Raw genomic sequence first — 25,687 nt, forward strand, 5'->3', positions numbered from 1 at the left:
GGTGGTTTTATATTGCATGTAATTGGCATGGAAATAGAATATATTCTTTGCGGTTATACATTATATTTTCTCTTCATTAGAAATGATGATGTTTGTATGTTTATTTATGTAAATAACATAGAGAGACCCACCCCCCCACCCCAGAGGTAATGGGATTGGTATTATGAGATACAGATTGAAATTACAGTTTTACCACTTGCTGTGTGATCATGAACTTAACCTCCTTGAAGTTCATTTTATGTATAAAGTGGTAATAATAATACTAATCTCAAAGTGTTTATGTGAGGATTAAGATAATGTAAGTTAACGTACTTATACTCAAAAAGATGAGTTGACCCTTAATCTTAGGTATACATATTTTCTAGTAGATTTGTTATGTCAACAAAGGGGGAAAAGTGTATCAATGAGTCAGTGGGGGTACAGAGAATATATTGTATAGGCTTATTATAAGGGTATGATATGGGGGGTCAGTTTATGTGCATTGCATGGCATACATGTTTACATTTTTACCCAATATGTACACATACAAGTATCATCACCTTTCTATGCTGTACATTCTCCTCACTCCTTTTTATTGTATATAATAGATACAATTGCAAAGGACTTTATGAATTGCGACATGTGTGCTAAAGAATAGCAGTGATTTTCAAACTTAGTACAGAATGCAATTAATGTTTATAGAAGACAGTATGTACCTGCCAAGTGGGTACTTTGAAAATGAAATTGTTTTTGATTGTGTGAAACTGCTTGAAAATGTACTTCTCAAAATCTTTCTTTTTCTTATGGCCAAAATACAGTGATATAGAAATTAATTATGATTATACACTCGAGGCTGGTTCTTCTTCTTTTTCTTCTTTTTATAAAAATAAAATTTAAAGAAACAAAGTTTCGAGATTGGTTCAAAATGGTGGAGTAGAAGGACGTGCTCTCATTCCCTCTTATGAGAGCACCAGAATCACAACTAACTGCTGAACAGTCATTGACAGGAAGACACTGGGACTCACCAAAAAAGATACCCCACATCCAAAGACAAAGGAGAAGCACAATGAGACGGTAGGAGGGGCACAATCACAATAAAATCAAATCCCATAACTGCTGGGTGGGTGACTCACAAACTGGAGAACACTTATACCACAGAAGTCCACCCACTGGAGTGAAGGTTCTGAGCCCCACGTCAGGCTTCCCAGCCTGGGGGTCCGGCAACGGGAGGAGGAATTCCCAGAGGATCAGACTTTGAAGGCTAGCGAGATTTGATTGCAGGACTTTGACAGGACAGGGGAAATAAAGACTCCACTCTTGGAGGGCACACACAAAGTAGTGTGCGCATCAGGACCAAGGGGAAGGAACAGTGACCCCATGGGAGACTGAACCAGACGTACCTGCTAGTGTTGGAGGGTCTCCTGCAGAGGCGGGGGTGTGGTTGTGTCTCACTGTGAGAACAAGGACATTGGCAGTAGAAGTTCTGGGAAGTACTCCTTGGTGTGAACCCTCCCAAAGTCCACCAATAGCCCCACCAGAGAGCTCAGGCAGGCTCCAGTGTTGGGTCACTTCAGGCCAAACAACCAACAGGGAGGGAACCCAGCCCCACCCATCAGCAGACAAGCAGATTAAAGTTTTACTGAGCTCTACTCACCAGAGCAACACCCAGCTCTACCCACTACCAGTCCCTCCCATCAGGAAACTTGCACAAGCCTCTTCCATAGCCTCATCCACCAGAGGGCAGACAGCAGAAGCAAGAAGAACAACAATCCTGCAGCCTGTGGAACAGAAACCACATTCACAGAAAGATAGACAAGATGAAAAGGCAGAGGGCTATGTACCAGATGAAGGAACAAGATAAAACCCCCAGAAAAACAAATAAATGAAGTGGAGATAGGAAACTTTCCAGAAAAAAAATTCAGAATAATGATAGTGAAGATGATCCTGAACCTTGGAAAAAGAATGGAGGCAAAGACTGAGAAGATGCAATAAATGTTTAAGAAAGACCTAGAAGAATTAAAAAACAAACAAACAGAGATGAACAATACAATAACTTAAATGAAAACTACACTAGAGGGAATCAATAGCAGAATAACTGAGGCAGAAGAATGGGTAAGTGACCTTGAATACAGAATGGTGGAATTCACTGCTGTGGAACAGAATAAAGAAAAAAGAATGAAAAGAAATGAAGACAGCCTAAGAGACCTCTGGGACAACATTGAACGCAACAACATTCACATTATAGGGGTCGCAGAAGGAGGAGAGAGAGAGAAAGGACCCAAGAAAATATCTGAAGAGATTATAGTTGAAAACTTCCATAACATGGGAAAGAAAATAGCCACCCAAGTCCAGGAAGCACAGAGAGTCCCATACAGGATAAGCCCAAGGAGAAACACGCCGAGACACATAGTAAGCAAATTGGCAAAAATCAAAGACTACGAAAAATTATTGAAAGCAGCAAGGGAAAAATGACTAATAACATACAAAGAACCTCTCATAAGGTTAACAGCTGATTTCTCAGCAGAAACTCTACAAGCCAGAAGGGAGTGGCATGACATATTTAAAGTGATGAAAGGGAAGAACCTACAACAAAGATTACTCTACCTAGCAAGGATCTCATTCAGATTCGATGGAGAAATCAAAAGCTTTACAGATAAGCAAAAGCTAAGAGAATTCAGCACCACCAAAACAGCTCTACAATAAATGCTAAAGAAACTTCTCTAAGTGGAAAACACAAGAGAAGAAAAGGACCTGCAAAAACAAACCCAAAACAATTAAGAAAATGGTAATCGGAACATACATATCAATAATTACCTTAAATGTGAATGGATTAAATGCTCCAACCAAAAGACACAGGCTTGCTAAATGGATACAAAACAGGACCCATATATATGCTGTCTACAAGAGACCCACTTCAGACCTAGGGACACATACAGACTGAAAGTGAGGGCATGGAAAAAGATATTCCATGCAAATGGAAATCAAAAGAAAGCTGGAGTAGCAATACTCATATCAGATAAAATAGACTTTAAAATAAAGAATGTTACAAGAGACAAGGAAGGACACTACATAATGATCAAGGGATAAATCCAGGAAGAAGATATAACAATTATAAAGATATATGCACCCAACATAGGAGCACCTCAATACATAAGGCAACTGCTAACAGCTCTAAAAGAGGAAGTCAACAGTAACGCAATAATAGTGGAGGACTTTAACATCTCACTTACACCAATGGACAGATCATCCAAACAGAAAATTAATAAGGAAACACAAGCTTTAAATGACACAACAGACCAGAGAGATTTAATTAATATTTATAGGACATTCCACCCCAAAACAGCACATTACACTTTCTTCTCAAGTGTGCATGGAACATTCTCCAGGATAGACCACATCTTGGGTCACAAATCAAGCCTCAGTAAATTTAAGAAAATTGAAATTATATCAAGCATCTTTTCTGACCACAATGCTATGAGGTTAGAAATCAGTTACAAGGAAAAAAACCTAAAAAACACAAACACATGGAGGCTAAACAATACGTTATTAAATAACCAAGAGATCACTGGAAAAATCAAAGAGGAAATAAAAAAAATACCTAGAGACAAATGACAATGAAAACTCGATGATCCAAAACCTGTGGGATGCAGCAAAAGCAGTTCTAAGAGGGAAGTTTATAGCAATACAATCCGACGTCAAGAAACAACAAACAGCTCAACTAAGCAATCTAACCTTACACCTAAAGGAACTAGAGAAAGAAGAACAAACAAAACTCAAACTTAGTAGAAGGAAAAAAATCATAAAGATCAGAGCAGAAATAAATGAAATAGAAACAAAGAAAATAGGAGCAAAGATCAGTAAAACTAAAAGCTGGTTCTTTGAGAAGATAAGCAAAATTGATAAACCATTAGCCAGCCTCATCAAGAAAAAGAGGGATAGGACTCAAATCAATAAAAAATGAAAAAGGATAAGTTACAACAGACACCACAGAAATACAAAGCATCCTAAGAGACTACTACAAGAACTCTATACTGATAAAATGGACAACCTGGAAGAAATGGACAAATTCTTAGAAAGGTATAACCTTCCAAGACTGAACCAGGAAGAAAGAGAAAATATGAACAGACCAGTCACAAGTACTGAAATTGAAACTGTGATTAAAAATCTTCCAACAAACAAACGTCCAGGACCAGATGGCTTCACAGGTGAATTCTATCAAACATTTAGAGAAGAGCTAACACCCATCCTTCTCAAACTCTCCCAAAAAATTGCAGAGGAAGGAGCACTCCCAAACTCATTCTATGTGGCCACCATCACCCTGATACCAAAACCAGACAAAGATACTACAAAAAAAGCAAATTACAAACCAATATCACTCATGAATATAGATGCAAAAATCGTCTACAAAATACTAGCAAACAGAATCCAACAACACATTAAAGGGATCATACACCATGATCAAGTGGGATTTATCCCAGGGATGCAAGGATTTTTCAGTATACGCAAATCAATCAATGTGCTACACCATATTAACAAATTGAAGAATAAAAACCATATGATCATCTCAATAGATGCAGAAAAAGCTTTTGACAAAACTCAATACCCATTCATGATAAGAACTCTCCAGAAAGTGGGCATAGGGGGAACCTACCTCAACATAATAAAGGCCATATATGACAAACCCACAACAAACATCATTCTCAATGGTGAAAAACTGAAAGCATTTCCTCTAAGATCAGGAACAAGACAAGGATGTCCACTCTCACCACTCTTATTCAACATAGTTTTGGAAGTCCTAGCCATGGCAATCAGGGAAGAAAAAGAAATAAAAGGAATCCAAATTGGAAAAGAAGAAGTAAAACTGTCACTGTTTGCAGATGACATGATACTATTCATAGAGAATCCTAAAGATGCCACCAGAAAACTACTAGAGCTAATCAATGAATTTGGTAAAGTAGCAGGATACAAAATTAATGCACAGAAATCTCTTGCATTCCTATACACTAATGATGAAAAATCTGAAAGAGAAATTAAGGAAACACTCCCATTTACCATTGCAACAAAAAGAATAACATACCTAGGAATAAACCTATCTAGGGAGACAAAAGACCTGTATGCAGAAAACTCTAAGACACTGATGAAAGAAATTAAAGATGATACAAACAGTTGGAGAGATATACCATGTTCTTGGATTGGAAGAATCAATATTGTGAAAATGACTCTACTACCCAAAGCAATCTACAGATTCAATGCAATCCCTATCAAATTACCAGTGGCATTTTTTACGGAACTAGAACAAAAAATCTTAAAATTTGTGTGGAGACACAAAAGACCCCGAATAGCCAAAGCAGTCGTGAGGGAAAAAAACGGAGCTGGAGGAATCAGACTCCCTGACTTCAGGCTATACTACAAAGCTACAGTAATCAAGACAATATGGTACTGGCACAAAAACAAATATAGATCAGTGGCACAGGATAGAAAGCCCAGAGATAAACCCATGCACCTATGGTGAACTAATCTATGACAAAGGAGGCAAGGATATACAATGGAGAAAAGACAGTGTCTTCAATAAGTGGTGCTGGGAAAACTGGACAGCTCCATGTAAAAGAATGAAATTAGAACACTCCCTAACACCATACACAAAAATAAACTCAAAATGATTAAAGACCTAAATATAAGACCAGACACTATGTAACTCTTAGAGGAAAACATAGGAAGAACACTGTTTGACATAAATCACAGCAAGATCTTTTTGGATCCACCTTCTAGAGTAATGGAAATAAAAAGAAAAATGAACAAATGGGACCTAATGAAACTTAAAAGCTTTTGCACAGCAAAGGAAACTACAAACAAGATGAAAAGACAACCCTTAGAATGGGAGAAAATATTTACAAATGAATCAAGGGACAAAGGATTAATCTCCAAAATATATAAACAGCTCATGCAGCTCAATATTAAAAAAACAAACAACCCGATCCAAAAATGGGCAGAAGACCTAAATAGACATTTCTCCAAAGAAGACATACAGATGGCCAGGAAGCCCATGAAAAGCTGCTCAACAGCACTAATTATTAGAGAAATGCAAATCAAAACTACAATGAAGTATCACCTCATACCAGTTAGAATGGGCATCATCAGAAAATCTACAAACAACAAGTGCTGGAGAGGGTGTGGAGTAAAGGGAACCCTCTTGCACTATTGGTGGGAATGTAAATTGATACAGCCACTATGGAGAACAGTATGGAGGTGCCTTAAAAAACTAAAAATAGAATTACCATATGACTCAGCAATCCCACTACTGGGCATATACTCAGAGAAAACCGTAATTCAAAAAGACACATGCACCCAAATATTCATTGCAGCACTATTTACAATAGCCAGGACATGGAAGCAACCTCAATGCCCATTGACAAATGAATGGGTAAAGAAGATGTGGTATATATATATACAATGGAATATTACTCCGCCATAAAAAGGAATGAAATTGGGTCATTTGTAGAGACGTGGATGGATCTGGAGGCTGTCATTCAGAGTGAAGTAAATCAGGAAGAGGAAAACAAACATCGTATATTAACGTATATATGTGGAACCTAGAAAAATGATATAGATGAACTGGTTTGCAGGGTAGAAATTGAGACACAGACGTAGAGAACAAGCGTATGGACACCAAGGGGGGAAAGCCGCGGTGGGGTGGGGATGGTGGTGTGATTAATTGGGAGATTGGGATTGACATGTATACACTGATGTGTATGAAATGGATGACTAATAAGAACCTGCTGCATAAAAAAATAAAATTCAACAATAATAAATAAATAAACAAAGTTCCTTTGGACCGAGACCAGTTATGAGATGTTCATTCACCCTGGATATTAGATAGAAAAGGCCTATTAGTGGTAGCTTTGAGTAGGTGAATCATCACTTGCACAATAAGTAGTATGGTTTGGGGTAGGCTTGTATTTCACCTTTTTGTTACAAGGTGACATTTGCCTCTGCTACCCCCACTCACTCAAGATTGCAGTATAATGAGTTCACCTCATAGGTTAAAACTCTAGAAAGCACTGACTTATCCTGACAATGTGTCTTGTTGACTGTTAGGTGCAAAATATCCACAGTAGAACATTGTTAGGGTCCTGTTGTGTAAGTTTCCCAGGTTTGCTAAAGTGCCACACGGAAATTTCTGATTCCCAGATATAATCTGGTTTGTAATATCTTGTCCTTGTCTTCTTTGATTTGGGTGATATGTTTCTGGAAAAGTCTGATTAAACAGTGAGTTCTGTTAACAAAGTTATTTATTTGACTGTGTAGGCGAGGATTTAGAGGAAGGGCCATGTATGATCTTTTTGTGTGTGTTTATGTGGCAAGGATGCTAACTTAATGATTTGCTTGAGATACGATAGTTTGGAGCAGTGGCTTGGAGGAGGACAAGTTTATCAGAGCTACCTCTCTTGCTACATCAAGTTATATGTTTCTTTCAATTCAGTTCTGACCCGGACACAGCCTCCGGTTAAGATAACTGATTTATGTAGAGCAGTGGTTCTCCAACTTTAGCTTGCTTCAAAATCATTTCAAAGGTTTGTTAAAACCCACCTTGCTAGACCCCTTGCCCAGAGTTTGATATAGTTGGTCTGGGGTGAGTTCCAAGAATTTACATTTCTAACACGTGCTCAGGTGATGCTGATACTGCTGGTCTGGGAACAACACTTTGGCCACCACTGATTTAGAACATTGGGAAGCTTTTGTCCCTGGTTCAGGGTGTTGCAGGGTAGGGGTGGAGAGTTTGATAGGGAGGGAGATGGGAAAAGATGCAAGAATGCGGATCATCTTGCTTAAGGTTTACCTAAAAGTGTTGACTTCTGAATTCTTTCAGTGTAGTACAAAGTTAAACATCAGTGAAGCTGTTAATATTACTTTTATTAATGAGAATCAGATAAGGTTGGGAGGAACAATAGATGTGATTGTTTCTTAACCTTGGCCTCCTCTTCCCCATCTGGTTCCTGCAACTTCCTTATCCCTGTGCCTCCCTACTCCCCCATATAGTACAAATATAGATAGCCATCCTATAACTGTCTTTCAGAAATGAGACAGTATATGAGGCTTCTTGGAAAAGTTGTGACATCAGTTAGGATTACCATTATAATGGAAACTTTACTCATTTGGCTTCTACTTATTCATATTTTGCAGCAATTAGGACAGTGCTTGAGTTGAAATGTACCTTTGTAGTATTTATAAAGAATTTCCAAAGCAAATCAGGGAGTTTAGACTATTGCCCAGGAAATTTAAATTACTTAATGAAAAATTGCTTTCAAATTCATTTCAGTATTGCTGCTTATGTACAATTGATTTAATAATTAGAAATCAATCTCATCTATTCATTTACATAAGTTGCTTTTAACTTATGATTAAGGGTTTGCTAAGACTTCATTGCACTAAGAATATCTAGTTCAGACTTTTATGCAGGTAGAATTTTCACCCATTTAGTCCAAAAGACTAGTTTTATTTTCTAATGTAAAGTATAAAATTGTATGTACTCATCATTTCCTTAGTTTCAAGCCCAGCATTATTTGGAGGCATTCTTGTTTGGGCCTGGTGTCTTGGTGTCTTTTGTGTTGAGTGGACACTAGAAACCTAGTACGTGGTTCAGAGAAGAGAATGTGGCTTTCAAAGAGCTTCTTTTAATTTTGCTCATAAAGCAGTTTTTCACATGTTACTTTCCTTTGAAGAATGCCCTGTGCTCAGATTTTCCTAGAATAAAACATCCTACCAGGTAAAGTGTTTAAGAGATCTAGGCCATGCTTACTCAATGAAATGCAGCAGAGTGGAAAATATCCTGTTTTGCCAACTCAAGAAAATTGATCTAGTAGTTAAAGACAATTATATTATTTAAAGAGCTGCTGTTATATAGACGTTAAATTATTAGGGGGTAGATTTGAGTCTCTTGCAAAATTATGTGTAGAAGGTTTGGTCTGAAGGAATGGAAATCCGTAATCTAAAGAATTATGTGGAAGTAAATGTGAAGCTGTGTTCGAACCTTGATGCTTGTTTTTCAACCCTTGTCCTCTTGGTGTGAAGACCAGCCTGAGTCAGATCACAGGGGATTAAATGGTGAACCCATTACTCAGCACACTGCGGGGGCGGGGGGGGGGGGGTGGTTAAACACCCTGGCTTTGAAGAATTACTCTTTTGCTTAGTAAGCCTGGAAATTTCAGGTTCACCTGCAGAATGAAAGCTCAGTATTTTGTTGATTAACCAGTCTATTTGAAAATGGTCTATCCCTCTTCTAGATGTCCCTCCTCTCTGTTCTCATATAACCATGTCTGAAGTCACTGGCTGGATTGCCAATGGATTTTACCTGCGGCAGCTTTACAGCTGGGGAGCTTGGTTCCCATGGAGTATTCCTGATGAAATCCATCCCTTGACTTGAATAAGAAGTTTGGCGTGTTAAGGGGAAGAAGGGATACACTTACTTTAGTCTGGCAAATGGGAATGCAGGAAATAAGGGGAGCTGTGATAACACTGCTTTGAGGCAAAGAATGGGGATTCTGGATCAGATGCCCATTACGGAGAAATATTCTTGATCAAAGTGTTAGGCAGAGAATGGAGTGCAGATGGCTTTTTGGGTTGATCAGAGCAAGTGGTGCCCTAGGAAGGACTGCAGAGGCTGGGGGAGAGGAGGTCCAGGCCTTTTTTTCCCCTGGCGCTGGCTCTACTGAGATGAGGAAAAAGCCCATCTCTATAGGCAACAGAAATAGGTAGATTAGGATGTGTGTAAAGGGCCGTAACAAAAGGCAAACCAAAAACAGGAGTGAGTTTATTTTTATGCTTATTGTTTTACACATTTCTTTGAAAGTTTAACTTATCATGAAACGGAGCCAGAAGACTTAAAGAAAGTATTTGGGATTTTATACATTTTTCATTTAACCATGTTAGTGCTCTAAACTAACTTTTCAACTCTGGAAACCTGTTCAGGAGAATCCTAATGTAGCTTAAACATCATCACCATTCCCATCGTCATCTACTAGTGGTCATGAAATGTACAACCAAACTCTTTGTGTTGTTAACAAGAAGTCTTTAATTAGGGTTCACTTCTGTTTTTCCAGGTAGCCCAGCCATGGCCCACAGGAATCTGACTTCTTCCAGTCTGAATGACATCTCTGATAAACCAGAGAAGGACCAGGTAAGCAAAGAATTCCTGCTTCTTTGAAATGTAAGACTAAATGTATATCTAGAAGATGCTGGGAAAAGATTAGAAATGATGGTCCTCTAACTTAAAACGAACGAACATGTGTAGATTGTTTTGTTTTGTTTTTTTCACCTTCTCTGAGGGAAGGGGAAGCAGTGTGTGAAGGGATTTGAAGTTCAGAAGATAAGAGTCTCTACTCCAACTCTTATAGATGAATTCACTTGGGCAGTTTAAATCTTGGAGCTACAGTTCTCTTAGCTTTAAAATAGTAATATTAATTCCTACCTCAAGTTTATTGTGATGGTTAAATAAGATGATTTGTGGAAAAAACTGGTTTGGTAAACTGTAAAGGGGTAGGAAATGCTGGCGGTTGTTAACTTTGAGGGGATATTTCAGGCAAAGGTAATGACAGTCTTGTTAGCTGTATGTTTATCTATTAAAGCATATAGGAAGTAACCTATTTGAAATGAAAAGTAATTAGGTTTTGAATCTCGATTTGCTTTCTTTTAAAAAGAATATGGTAGAAACTGGTCCATTTTCCTAGTTGGGTGGGTATCTGGGCTTGAAACTAGTAGAAAATGGTGACTGGGTATAATTTTGCACTTTACATTAAAAAATGAAATGAGTTATTTGGACTAATTGGTTGAAAATTCTACCTGAATAAAGAAATCTGAATTATGTATTTCTAAGACAATGAAGCCTTGTTTACAACAATGTTCTTCTTTAACTGACAGAGGTTTTTTAGACCTTGGTGAACTCTCAAAAGTGCAGGGAAGGTGAAATTATGTTCTTTCTTGTGAAATGGCTTTTGGATTCTTTCTTCCTTCTCCTTCTAAACAACAGCACCCTAGTAGGGCCTTCATTATCTCAGAACAGATTGCTAGAAAAGCCTTGGGAATTAATCCTGTCCCCATTTTCTCCCAATTCAATACACTTTTCATATCATTGTTCTTATATTTCTCCCCTGGATCAAAAGCTTATAATGGCTTATATCAAGTGAAGTTCAGACTATCCCGACTTTTAAGATTCTCTGAAATCTGCTGTAATCTTTCTCATCGTAACTTACATGTGTTTCCCAGAAGAGAGACTCTGCTTTGGTTTGGCTTAATTACCTCCACCTCTGCACTGAGATTAATTCTTGACTTTTACAGCTGCCCCCCCCCCCAACCTTAAATGCTAATATGGCTAGCTCTCCTCCCTATCATTGGCCTACCTCTTGAAATACTGTGGGAGAAGATCATTTATTTATTTATTGCTTCCTGGAGGCAGTTTATTCACTTTTATTGTTTATTTTATTTTTAAAGAAATGTGTTTTTTTTTTTGTTTGTTTGTTTTTTTTTTGTGTTACGCGAGCCTCTCACTGCTGTTGCCTCTCCCGTTGCGGAGCACAGGCCCCGCGGCCATGGCTCACGGGCCTAGCCGCTCCGCGGCATGTGGGATCTTCCCGGACCGGGGCACGAACCCGTGTCCCCTGCATCGGCAGGTGGACTGTCAACCACTGCACCACCAGGGAAGCCCTTTTTAAAATTTATTTATTTTTTTAAAATAAATTTTTAAATTTTATTTAATTTTGGCTGCATTGGGTCTTCGTTGCTGTGTGTGGGCTTTCTCTAGTTGCGGCGAGTGGGGGCTACTCTTCGTTGTGGTGCGAGGGCTTCTCATTGCAGTGGCTTCTGAGAAGATCATTTAAATATTGGATTCATTGGCAGGTTCATACCAGTAGTGAAAGGGAAACCTCAGTCCACTAGGACTTGTTGAGAATTTTCCTCAAAACTATTTTGTACATTTTGGCTCCCTACAGCATTTACCAAACGACATTCTGATCGTGAGATTTGCCAGGGGCTTGGATAAGGCAGAGTCAGGAATATCTGGTTGACACTTTTTCAGGAAGGCTTCTTTTACTGGGGACAGTTCTTGTCAGGAGTTTGTCAATTGCCACTGGTAAATGCTGAGAGAAATTTCTTACCTTCTTGGGTGTCTTCATATCTGAGCATATGCAGAAGAAATTTGATGACTTATGATGTGTATTACATGAGATTTTGATTCCAGTGTTAGAAGAAATAGGTTAGAACATTATGATTTAGGGTGTTGATTTTGCTATTGATAAATGGAATATTTATAAATGGAATGGGATATTTATAAATGGAATATTTCCTGCCATATTAATAAACAAAGGATGTCACAGTCATCAAGGATTGCAGCTCTCCATCGTGAGCCGGTGAGCCCTGAGGAAACTCAGGGCTGAAAAGAACACCTGCCATCTAGCAGCCAACAGACTCCCTAAGGTGAGTCCTGAGGAAACTCAGGATGTGAAAAAACAGGATCCTGGCCCCAGATAGCTGAGGTGCATATCAAAGGAATGATTTCAGTGAGCTCTGACTCTTGCATCGTCCCATATATAGAAAAGTGCTAAATTCCGTAACTTGAGATGTCTGGTTTTCTTTAATTAACAATAATCTTGTGACGTTCAGACTGCCTGCCCTTTGTTGCAAAACTCTTATATATCCTGGCTCCTCCCCCTGCCTCCTTGGAGCAGTTTCTCAGAGTTATCTGAAACTGCTGTCTCCCCGGCTGCAGTCCTCATTGTGCGCCAGATAAAACTTAACTCGCAGCTCTCACATTGTGCATTTTTAAAGTCAACACTATAAAGCCTTTGTGGTCCTTAAAACCAGAATCTCTGATGCCTGTCACCGACATCTCATATTCATCAAGGTTCATGTGAAGATGAAACCAGGAAGATTTGATTCAGGAGGTTTGTTCTTTTTGTTTTCAAAGCCAGAAAATGTAGTTGATGAGTATATCATTATAAGAGCGACTGTCCTTCTTCATTTATCTAATACAATAGGCATAGCTCATCCAATGAGCCCTTCATTCCTCCAAAGAGAAAGAAACTCCATTCTTTGCTTCCCACCAAAAAGTTTGAAGAGAAGCTTTGTAATTGACCCATTCATCTCCTCTATAACTAAAGGTAGAGTACAAATTCAAACTAATTATTTCCTGTTTCTATACTTAACAATTTTATTAACTTCAAATACAAAAGCTCCTCGATCATTTTCGGGTGAGAAGAAGAAAATGGGCTTGCTAAGAAGATGAAGCCATGGCAAAAAAAACAAAACACACACACACAATAAACTGGGGCTTTTCTTTTTTAACCTGTTTTTTTCTCTGTCTGGTCGGGAAAAAAGGTTGCCAGGCTCAAATTTGTTTTGAAAAAGCTTTTATAATTAATTAGCCAATGTCCTGGAAATGATCTTGGCAGTAGTCAAACTTGTTCTGTATGCTTTTCCAAGTTGGCCCAAGAAACTTCCATCCAACTGGAACTGAAGTTTTCTGATTGATTATTCTGCCTGGATACAATTCGAATAGTTGCGATGGTGCCTCACGACTTCCTGGAGCTGTATAACTTCCCAGTAGCACAAGAAATGGTTTTCATGTTCAGAGATATGAAGAGGAGCAGAATTTCTCTTTCTGACAGCTACATAGTGACAAAATTCGAGGGCATGTTTTTTATAAGATTCTGTTTTGGGAAAACAGAAGAAACAAATCCGTGGACTGCACTTTCTCTCTCTGGCTGTGCCAAGCCTATGTACTTATGATTTCAGTAGCGGCTGCTTTATTGAGAAATAGCTCAAAATAGTTAACAGCAGAAGAAAGAGCATCGCCAAAATTTAGGTGATTCAATGCTTCAACAGTATTCCAACTTGGATGTTATATTTATTAAGCAAAAAACACCCGGGGAGAAGTAGATTTTTTAGAAAATACATCTGGAGCTCATCTACTTGTAAATGGACATAAATAATCTCCTCTATTTTGTTGCTATGGAGGATTTTTTTTCTTCTTTATCCAGTTATCTTCCCCAATTACCTTAGATTGATTTGTTTTTCTATCACCTTTTATTTCTTTTCTGTGCTTGAAAAAATTTACAACTGCCACGGGTGCTTATCAAATGCAGTGGGTTAGTTCTGCTTTTCATGTGAATATGGAATCAGCTATGAAGATAAGAAAATCTTATTATTTTACCTCATAGCTTTAACTCTTTGGAGGAAATACTGTGCTCAGTGGTACAATGACTTTTTTAAAGGGGCTCTTTTTCCTTTTCAAGATTATCAATAGGGCTTCCCTGGTGGCACAGTGGTTGAGAGTCCACCTGCCGTTGCAGGGGACACGGGTTCATGTTCCAGTCCGGGAAGATTCCACATGCCGCGGAGCGGCTGGGCCCGTGAGCCATGGCCGCTGAGCCTGCGCGTCCGGAGCCTGTGCTCCGCAACGGGAGAGGCCGCAACAGTGAGAGGCCCGCGTACCGCAAAAAAAAAAAAAAAAAAAGATTATCAATAATGTAATACCATCTCACAATTATATGACCAACCTTAAGTGAAATTGCAGTCTGTAGACTGTAGTGAATGCAGTAAATGTAGAAATCCCTTGAAGATTCTTAGAGAGACATTTGCGCTTATATAACCTTGTAACTTTTTATCTGGTTGTCGCTTCCCTGATACTCGTTATTTAGCCAGCTTATCGGAGAACCTATCCATTGGTGTCCTGGTGGAATTTGGCCTAAGGTTAATTTCTAAAGTGTATGGTAATCATTTTTCACACTATCTGTTGCCTGTTATCTTTAAATATACTTGGTTGTCTCAATATCTATTTTTGAAATCTTGGTCTTTTGTAGAGATAGACCTAAATTTAAATATTTTTGTCAGAGAGTAAGAGGATGAAATCAGTAATCCATGTAGAAGTTTGAAACTGCTCAGCCATGACTACCTTACAGTGAAATCTAGAAAGAAACATTTTGTGATTGAACAACCCCCTAACCTTTTCTTACATGTGTGTAATACAGGAGTGAGTCAACTGAATTCAACTGAGATGACTTTTCCATCGTTTTGATTTTCATCCTGAGGCTCACATACAGCTTCCCTTAGCATTCATAGCTATGTCATATTCACAGTGATGGAAGAGTACAATAGCACCTGCTATTCTTTTTCACGGCTCAGCCAGAAAACCCTCTGATTGGCATTGGTCACTGAGTGGTCTCACTCCATTACTCAGAGAAGACGCAGTGGCAGAGAAGGGCTCGTATTTGCTGAGGTTATGATACTTGTCTTTAGCATCTTTTCAGGGCCCGCTGAAACACTGCTGTGTCAGGAAAGATCCAGATGGAATCACATCTGTGAAAACCTGATAAGAAAGGCATGTTGTTGAGGAGGAGGTTACAGTCGTTAGGTGTCCTTAGTCACTGCAGTATTGGTGACTGCAACTGGTAACTGTGGTTCAGTGGCTACAGCTTTCCTTTGGCCAGGAGTCCTTGATGGGAACTGGTGAAACCATTGCAGTGGTTATCTGTGGAGCCCCTTTCCAAGGGGGTTAGCTTGCTGCTTAGATGATTAACAAAACTGCCTTGTCCTTCCTTTTCCCTTTCTATAAGAAATTTGACTTTTTGTAGGTTCCTCCTCCCACCTTATGCTCTCTCCCATATTCCTTTTTTTTTTTTTTTTTTTTTTTTTTGCGGTACGCAGGCTTCTCACTGTTGTGGCCTCTCCCGTTGCGGAGCACAGGCTCCGGACGCGCAGGCTCAGTGGCCATGGCTCACGGGCCCAGCCGCTCCACGGCATGTGGGATCTTCCCGGACCGGGGCACAAGCCCGTGTCCCCTGCATCGGCAGGTGGACTCTCAACCACTGCGCCACCAGGGAAGCCCTCCTATATTCTTAAAGAATTCACAACCAATACTTATTAATAGAATTTGAGAAACACTGATACTCATAGTGATTTCCAAGAACCTGTGTTCTTAGACCTGGGTCTCAGTTGAAATCGATCATTGAATTTTACCATTTTCATAATGATATACTTCCTGTGAAAGCCATTTATCTGGAACAGAAAACTAGCCTTCATTTAAAAACAGGTTTTGTGTCAGCTTGAAAGTGAAGGGAGATAAACTTATCTCAGGTAATCTAAGCTCTGTCTAACTTATCTCAGGTAATCTAAGCTCTGTCTTGTATTTTCAGGTGTTTCAGGAGCCTTTTGTAAAACTTAGAACCATGTAAAATTTAAAACAAGCTGCAACAAATGTTAACTTCTAAATCACCCCATAACTGTAGGCTGCTATGATTTGAATTCATTCATTCATTTAAAGAGTATATTCTGTGCTAGAAAGCGTTCTTAGTGCTAGGGTTCCAGAGGTGAATGAGACAGATAAATCTTTGGACTCAAGGAGCTTCCGTGCTTTTGGGAACAGATAGACAGTAAACAACAAAAACAAGTAAACAAATGAATAGGTTAATTTTACACAATGATAGTTGTTATTTAGAAAATACAGTAGGATAATGTGGAGAGGTACAAGAAAGCTGGTTTAGGTGAGAAGATTAACCAGAGAAGAGACAGTCTGAGGGAAGAGGTTTCTAGGCTGAACAAAAAGCAAGAGTATAGCCTTGAGGCAGGAATAAATAAGGTATATTCATAACAGAGGAAGAAGGAAAAAAAATCCAGAGTGGCTGGAGCAGGAGTAGCAGGTATGCAAACGTACATAAGGCCACGTAACCTTTTCATGCAGGGGACCTTTTTTTTTTTTTTTTGCGCGGTACTTGGGCTTCTCACAGTTGTGGCCTCTCCCATTGCGGAGCACAGGCTCCGGACGCGCAGGCTCAGCAACCATGGCTCACGGGCCCGGCCGTTTTGCGGCATGTGGGATCCTCCCGGACCGGGGCACGAATCCGTGTCCCCTGCATCGGCAGGTGGGCTCTCAACCACTGCGCCACCCGGGAAGCCCCAGGGGGACCTTTTAATTTTATTCTGTGTTCAGTAAGACACTATTTTAGGAGTTCTACCTGGAGAGTTGTGTGTTGTGATTTACACTGAAAAAAGATCACTGGGGATAGCGTGTGATGAGATGGAGGAATTTGCTAATGTTTTGGATCATCTGGTGTTGTTCCTATAATTAAACATTGGATGAGCACCACAGTGCATTAAACAGCTCAACAGACCCAATAGCCAATTTCTTAATGTGTTTGACATAGATGTCAAGACCTCATTCCTGTTGGCAAAGGGAGCTCTTCTGTTCCACTGAAGTATTGTAAGAAAGCAAATGAGTTTCCTAGTTAAAATATTTTCCATGCACTATTAGTTAGAATTAATAATTATTTAATTAATATTATTAAAAATTAAAATATTTTAATGCACTAGAAATGGATGTAGGTCACCAAGAGTAGTGAGATTGAGCTTTTGAGTGATTATATCTGTTACCTGCAGTTCTCTTTTTGATGTCATGACTCATGAAACCCTCACCAGAGGTCTCTCTAAGGAACAGTGACAAGTGTCTTAGTCCTTATTGTTCCAAAAGGGGCATCGGAATGTGTAGGTGGAGGACAGAGCCGCCCCATGGGGTCCTGAGCCACACTCTCACCGGTACCTGGGAAAATCGAACTCCAGGAGCACCGCAGGGTGTTCTGTATTCAACATTTAGCAAAAGGGATTGCAGGGTTTACATGTCTTAAATGGCATGTCTTATCTAGCATGATTTATGTTTGATGTCACTTTTTTCTCTTTCTAGTATGTAGCAGTCTGCCTGTATCCCAATGCCATAAATATACTTAGAATAGATTGCAGAGAGTAGTAGAATGCCATCAACAATTATCTTTAATGGATGTCTGCTCTCATGTCACACGTTACCTACCTCTGACCAGAACTTCATTTAAAAAAAAAAAACCACTTTTTTCCCCTTAGAAGTGGCAAACCGGAAAGCAGCAGCACCTGTGGTAAACATCCTAAGGGCATGATTAAAAACCTTTATAATAATTCTAACTATAAACATGAACTCATTCTTTACTTTCTGTAGTAACATTTTATTATCTATGACGTTTTTTAAACTTTAGTTTTTTCTGATTCATAATTATACAAAATTGCTGTAAAAATTCAAACAAAGGAAAAATGAATAAAACAGAAAGTGAAAGTTCACAAATTCTCACCCTCAATATAACTACTATTAGCAGGTTGATGTAGTCTTCTAGACTTTTTCTATGCATAAAAATATATATACTTATTTATATAAAATACAAATGGGATCATATTGTTCTGCAACTGGATTTTTAAAAAAACTAACAATACCACGGATGTCTACCTTATTTTCCTTGAAGGCTATATGGTATACATGAATCATATTTTATTTAAATGGTCTTCTATTAATAGATAGTTACTTATTTTCATTTCTTTGCAGTTAGACAAACAGGCCTTTAAGAAATGCCCTCATTGTAACTTTTTTTTTTTTTTTGCATTCTTTCATGATTATTTCTGAAGGAGAAATTTTGTAAGTGCAATTGCTGGGTCACCATGTATTGCCAATTACCTCCTCAAAAGATTATATCAATTTGTGTCCTAGGTCTTTTAAACACTTTAATTAATCCTCCTCCACTGCTAGAATACTGTTTGCCAGTCAGATTTGAGTTTCTCCTTTCTGATTCATTCCACTAAAAGCTTAGCAACTCAGCTAACGTGAAAAGAATCACAGTCACTAGCATCTGCCTCCCAGCTCACTTTGGGGGCTTTTTTCAGAAGCTTAAAATATCAAGGCTAAAACTGGGTTTATTCTCCTGGTCTAATTGGATCTCTGAGCTGGCTAATCTGCCTATATTCTGAGGTAAGGAGGTGAAAAGTCCAGTGGTCGTAGACTTGGCCACCTGTATGTTTCTGATTGCTTCTGCTTAGGAGAGGCTGTTCTCAGCTCTGAGAGAAATCCTTTGGCTTTGTGAGAATTTCCTTGGCAACCAAAAATGGCTTCCTCTTAAGAGCCCTTCTTGGTGGTCAGCATTTGGAACAAAAAGGAAAATCACAAGAAGAGTTGGACAAGTGTTCTCTTTGAAGCACTATCCAGCACATTTGCAGCTTGGCCCTGCATCTCCTTCCTCCCCAGTCCTCCACCCTCAAGAGAATTCTAAGTGAACTTACGTACATACTGTAAAGTTAGTTAAATGAAAAGTTTATACCTTTATTAGGAGCTTTGATGGAGTGTTTCATCTAGGATAATTGATAAAAAGATCAGCGAACCATTAATTACATGTTGGGAGATATTTGCAGATTTTTCTGCTTCCCTACTTCCCTTGCAACAGGGAGTCTCTGCAGAGTAGAGATACGAAGAGGCCAAGCCATGGGAGGAAGTTTTCCTTGCTCTTCTTCAGAAAGAGAAGGGCTTCCCCCTGTTTCCACGTCACTTCTCTGATTGATCCAGTGGCTAGTTGATTTATTTGCCTCTGTAGAATCTCGTGACCTTATCAGTCGCCAGCAGAGCTCACTGATTTCTCCTGTTGTTACCACCAATCGTCTGGTTTCACTCCCTAGAACTGAACTGAAGTGAAAACAATCATACTTCCGTTTTCTCTGCCACCATGTTAAAATGGTAGCAGTAATTTTTGCTGCAATCCAAAAGCCAGTGGTTAATCATACCCGGTCGACATTACTGCCTATTCAGTGTTCTATGCATATGCATACAAGAGGCTAGAAACTAACCAAGTAATTTTAGAGGACGCCATTGTAAGTTCAGTATTAGCGGCACTGTTGATCATTCAGTGGCTCTGAGAGTATTGAGCCTGTTCTTTTATAAAGAATAAGTAATAATGACTAACATACATTGGACACTTTTTCACACTAGCACTTTGGTTGGTATTATCAACCCTGTTTTATATATTGGTAAACTTGAGGCACAAAGACATTAAGTAATTTTTTCCAAAGTTAAATAGCATCTAAGTGGTAGAGCTGCTTTCTGGCCCTGGAGCCTGTGCTCTTTATGAGTATGGTGAATTCTGCCTATTTGCATTATGGTCTTTTTTAGGTCCTAATCCCCAGGTGTCCAATTAATAGTTAGGTTAATAATAGTTAGACCTTAGGTTTGTCTTTGAGGCACACATTGTTCTGAATAGGCTAATCTACAGAATTGTTATTAAATAAACCAACAATTAAAAAATTCTTAAGGGTCTTATGGTGACTGGATGTTTCTGCTGCCACAGTGATTAAAAGACTTGGTGAATCAACTGTTTGTTTTGTGTCCATACTCTGAGTGGTATTGGTGGAGGTCAATGAGAAGAGGCTGATATGATAAAAATAAAGCATAAAATATGGTCTCAGATTATGAGTTTATATCTAGCTGGAGAGACGAAATAAACTGTGGTGCTGACAGTAAACTGCAGCAGGTCAGTGAAAGACAAGATAACTGTGTGGGTTAGAACCATCAATCAAAGAGAAACGAGGGATTTTATTTTATTTTAGTTTTTAAAATTTTTAAAACATCTTTATTTGGAGTGTAACTGCTTTACAATGGTGTGTTAGTTTCTGCTGTATAACAAAGTGAATCAGCTATACATATACATACATCCCCATATCTCCTCCCTCTTGCATCTCCCTCCCACCCTCCCTATCCCACCCCTCTAGGTGGTCACAAAGCACCGAGCTCATCTCCCTTTGTAGCTGCTTCCCACTAGCTATCTATTTTACATTTAGTAGTGTATATATGTCCATGCCACTCTCTCACTTTGTCCCAGCTTACCCTTCCCCCTCAAATCCATTCTCTACATCTGCGTCTTTATTCCTGTCCTGCCCTTAGGTTCTTCAGAACCTTTTTTTTTTTTTAGATTCCATATATATGTGTTAGCATATGGTATTTGTTTTTCTGACTTACTTCACTCTGTATGACAGTCTCTAGGTCCATCCACCTCATTACACATAACTCAATTTTGAAACGAGGGATTTTAGAAGCATCTTTCCATTTTAGAGAACGTAAATAACAGAAGATAAGAGCTTTAGCCAAATAAAGCATTCTTCCTTGGAGAAAGAGTTAGGTAGGAAATGTGTGAAATAAATTGGAATGTAACTTTCTGCAGATTAACAATACAAGTGAATGACTTGATTTATCCAACAAATGGAAAATATTGTGACTTTTAAAATTCTTTGAATAATGGCCAGTAATCCCCCAAATTTGATGAAATACAACAGGGTTTCAATTAAAATTTACTTTTAAATTAGAGTTACCTGTAGAATTAGCAAAAGTAGATTAGATTAATTAGCCTGTTGACTTGTCCACGGACTATGGTGGATACTCACTTGATTTACAAAATTTTACCTGAACTTTGAGAAACACCCCATAGTCCCTTAACTTTCAGTTAAGGGAAAGTTCAGTTCAGTTCAGTATTTGTTCAGTATTTGTTCTTGCTACAGATATATATTCACTTCTAGGTCATTAAGTCTGATAAATACACATCGTTGTAACTTTTTTTTTTTTTCTGGTAAGAAGAAAAAGTAATTATTATTGAACTTTTTCTTTAAGCTGATCACAGGAATAGCTTTGAAGATTTAAATAAACATGTTAAACCTTAACTCCTCTGAACCTCAGTTTCCTGATTCATAATACAGGTCTTATATATAATTCAGTCTGAACTGCCTTCTCCACAGGGTTGTCGTGTGAAAAGGAATGTGATTAGTACACTTTAAATATTATACGCGTCTTAATTTATCACTGTCATTTTCATTATTTAAATGTACTACTGCTTGTTATTTTTGGCTTTGTTTTGCGGGAAGATTGGGTAGGATGGAAGTCAATTTCATTTTAGATGTCATTCCTCGCTTCTCAGATTTACGTTGCTAATCTGGCTCTTTGGGGTTTTGTGTTCTTCTGTACTCCACTGCTCTGCCTGCGCTCTCGTGAAATGTGTCTGACTGGCCTTCCATGAATAGTGGTGCTGCATGCACGTTTTCACTGGACCCAAATATCTCTTTTTCTCTCTGCTTTTCCAATTCCGACCGTTTCTTCAGGATCTAAGTCAGGTGCTGCTTTTGCCTTACACATGTCTTTGGACATTCTGGCTCATGTTAATTAACACCTGTCTCAAATTCTAACACCATCTAAGCTCTTACTGTTTGTCACTTCACAGGGACTCACTTGTTTGTTATTGTTTTTTATTTGTATGTCTCATGTTCCTTTTAGGGTGGGGGGGCCGGACAGCAGAGGGTCTGGGGTGGAGGGAGAGATAGGAGTCTTTTAAGTTAGTTGCTGATGTAATGACAATAATGACTAATTGGGGAGAATCAGCTTCTCCTTTATCCTTTTTCTCAAAAAATCTTCTTTTAAAGGCTGAGAAAATGACTGTGACTATGAGGGTTTCTCAGAGAAGGGTGATTTTTGAAAGTATTGTTAAAGTCTTATAATTTATAGTTATATAAATTATATATAAATAAGTTATATAAATAAGTTATGATTATAATTCTGGCAGCTTTAAAAATTACTGTTTCTTATCGTGGGCACTGATAGAGTGTTTCATTAGGTTAATCAGTTGCTTGAAATGAACATTCTTGCCCATGTCATGTGTTAAAAAAATTTTTTTTCAGCTAGAACAATCATGTGAATGCTAACATTTGAAATATAGTTTGCTCTTTCATTTGTTAAAATCCATTTATACATTTTTTCTCATAATTGAAAGCTCAATGAACATAGTTTCCTGGCGGATTGACATAGCTTAGAGAAAACTCTGAATCTTTTTTTTTTAACTTGTTTAAAACAAAATGTAGTGTATCACAAGGACATATTGGAAAAGTCAACTGTCAAGAACAGAAAGATGTTCTATTGCAAGATGACATGGTATTGCTAAGTTTTCCCAAGCATGGCACATTTCAAATCAGGTACTGTCCAACATTCTACTTTTAGATGTGAGCTACTTCATTTTGTATGATATGAAATGGTATGAAATTAGAAGTAAGGCAAATCAGACTTGGGAAGGATTTATCATTAAATGTGATTTATTACAGAATTTACTAGTTCGATACATTATTATTTTTTTTACAAGATATTGAATATAGTTCCCTGTTCCATATAGTAGGTCCTTGTTGGTTATCTATTTTGTATAGAGTAGTGTGTATCTATTAATGCCAGACTCCTAATTTATCCCTCCCCATCTTTCCTCCTTTGGTAATCATAAGTTTGTTTTCTGTCTGTGAGTCTGTTTCTGTTTTGTAAATAAGTTCACTTGTATCATTATTTTAGATTCCACATATAAGTGATATCATATAATATTTGTCTTTCTCTTCACTTAGTATAGTAATCTCTAAGTCCATCCATGTTGCTACAAGTGGCATTATTTCATTCTTGTTTTCATTATTCCATTGTATATATGTACTCTATACATGATTATAACTCTGTTTCACTTTACATTTTTCTTATAGTTTTGAGTCCAAGGACTGCATTATGGTAAAGACCCAAGTATATTATTGGAACAAGTCAAGCTGAAATCCAGCTATCTGTTAGGATGACTTGTTTCAGAAAAACCTTTTGGTCAGAGATGAAAGACGTTTATCTCTTCTCATAGTGTCTTTGGCTGCATTACTCATTGTTTCTCAAATGAAATTTATGGATAAGCCTGTTTTCCATATCAGCTTATTTATGACACTGAGAAATAAGGAAAGGGAATTTGAGACATTTCAATTAGTAGCCTCCACATTGAAGCTTTGTTCGAAGAAAAACTTGGTGCATAATTCGTTGGCTGTTGAATTACGGTCTCTAAGAAGGCGTCCCCAGGCACTCACTCTGGAGGAAGACTTTGTTTAGAAAGATAACAATTGAAACTACTACTTAAAATAGTTGTGAAACTCTTTTTCAAAGTGTGGAATTCTCAGGGAGTAAGTAGCTCTTTTCATTAGGACATTATGAAAACATCCATAAAAATGTGTCATAAAGAGATTTTTGCGGGATGATGGCAATGTTGTTCTTATTCCCACCTGTCTTTGTGGGAGTCCCTAAATGAAGTCCTGCTGAGGGAATGGAGTGCAATTAGTCCTTTTGAAAGACCTTGATTCATGTCACATTTTGGTTTCTAGTTTTTAAAATTGTGTATTGTTTTTCATTTTTCAAAGATGTGCTGAAGTAGTACAATATGTAGGTTTTATTTAAATCAAGAATAAATGAAAATAAAAAGTTTTTAGAAGATTCTCTCTTCTCTAATGTTATACTAGGGGCTGTATGCTCCTGTGCTTGTATATTTCTTAATCTGTGCCATCCTGGTCTGAACATGCTATGGGCTATATTGTCTTTATTTTGGCTGTGCCTTCTTGATCTAAACTCACAAGTTGTAATACCTCAGTGTGGAAAGAATAGGAGAAAAGGATTTTAATCAAAGAAAAAACTCATCTTTCATGTTCTCCTGAGAATAAAAAGAGGTAATATATGTGAAGTACTTCAGGCACAGATTAATTAGGTGCTTAAAAAATATTACTTCCCTTTCCCCACCTGCTTTCTCCTGCCTCCTTGTGAATACAAGATAGGGTAAACTATGAAACAAAGTAGGGGAAAATGGAGCAAGTGAAATAAATGAGGCAACATATTTGTAATTTTTGGAGTGATTCAAGAGAAAGTAGCAAAATAGAACACTGGAGAAGTTAAAAGTTCTCATTAGAATAAATCTTATGATTCTATATTAAATAGTCTCCGTAGGAGTATACAGATAAGATTTTACAATGGTGGTGTTTTCTATTTCCTCTCTTCTTTCCTGAAAGTAACAAGCTACTAGCCCGTCTTCTGTAGTAGTACGTTAAGAATTATTTTTACATTCATACAAACCATTGGGATTTTTAAATCTTTGAATGTAGAAGCTGATAAAGCGCTGTGAGGCATAGAGATGTTATAAGACAGGCTCTGCCCTGAAGGACTGTACAGAGGGTGTCACTCATGGCTTAAAATCATTTTGCAGTGACCCCAGAATCCTTATCCCTAGCATGGCTTTCAGAGCCCCATGTTTGTTTGTTTTTTAAGTTTTTATTGGTGTATAGTTGATTTACAATGTTGTGTTAGTTTCAGGTGTACAGCAAAGTGAATCAGATATATAGATATAGATATAGATATCCACTCATTTTTTTTAGATTCTTTTTCATATAGGCCATTATAGAATATTGAGTAGAGTTCCCTGTGCTATACAGTAGGTCCTTATTAGTTATCTATTTTATACATAGTAGTGTGTATATGTCAATCCCAATCTTCCAATTCATCCCTCCCCAGCTTGTCCCCTGGTAACCATAAGTTTATTCTCTACATCCGTGACTCTACTTCTGTTTTGTACCCTTCTTTTTAGATTCCACATATAAGTGACATCACATGATATTTGTCTTTCTGTGTCCGACCTACTCCCCCTAGTATGACAATCTCTAGGTCCATCCATGTTGCTGCAGATGGCATTATTCCATTCCCTTCCGTGGCTGAGTAATACTCCACTGCACATACGCACTACATATTCTCCTTCCACTCCTCTGTCGACAGACATCTAGGTTGCCTCCATGTCCTGGCCACTGCAGATAGCGATGCAGTGAACACTGGGGTGCATACATCAGAGCCCTGTGTTATCCTGCCTCATGTCTGTCTCCAGAGTCCTTTTGCAAGGTTCTCTGTTCTGTTCTCTGACTTTACTCTGACCACACACATGTCCTTCCAGATCCACTAATGTGCCAGTCTTTCTCCTGCCCCAGGCCCTTTGCACATGCTGTTTCCTCTGACTGAAATGTTCTTCCTACCCAG

At 38.3% G+C, this 25,687-nt stretch overlaps 1 protein-coding gene across 2 annotated transcripts in view; it reads left to right on the forward strand.

Moving 5' to 3' along the window:
* The window catches only part of SLC4A4 (solute carrier family 4 member 4), a 307,296-nt gene that overhangs the window by 146,617 nt on the left and 134,992 nt on the right, over window positions 1-25,687 (forward strand). For both annotated transcript variants that reach the window (XM_073805320.1, XM_019932691.2), the window contains one exon: window positions 10,077-10,153. In XM_073805320.1, the coding sequence (XP_073661421.1) occupies window positions 10,077-10,153 (77 nt within the window). The remainder of the gene's footprint in view (window positions 1-10,076; window positions 10,154-25,687) is intronic.

This window comes from Tursiops truncatus, chromosome 5, assembly GCF_011762595.2.
Source record: "Tursiops truncatus isolate mTurTru1 chromosome 5, mTurTru1.mat.Y, whole genome shotgun sequence".
Lineage (NCBI taxonomy): Eukaryota > Metazoa > Chordata > Mammalia > Artiodactyla > Delphinidae > Tursiops > Tursiops truncatus.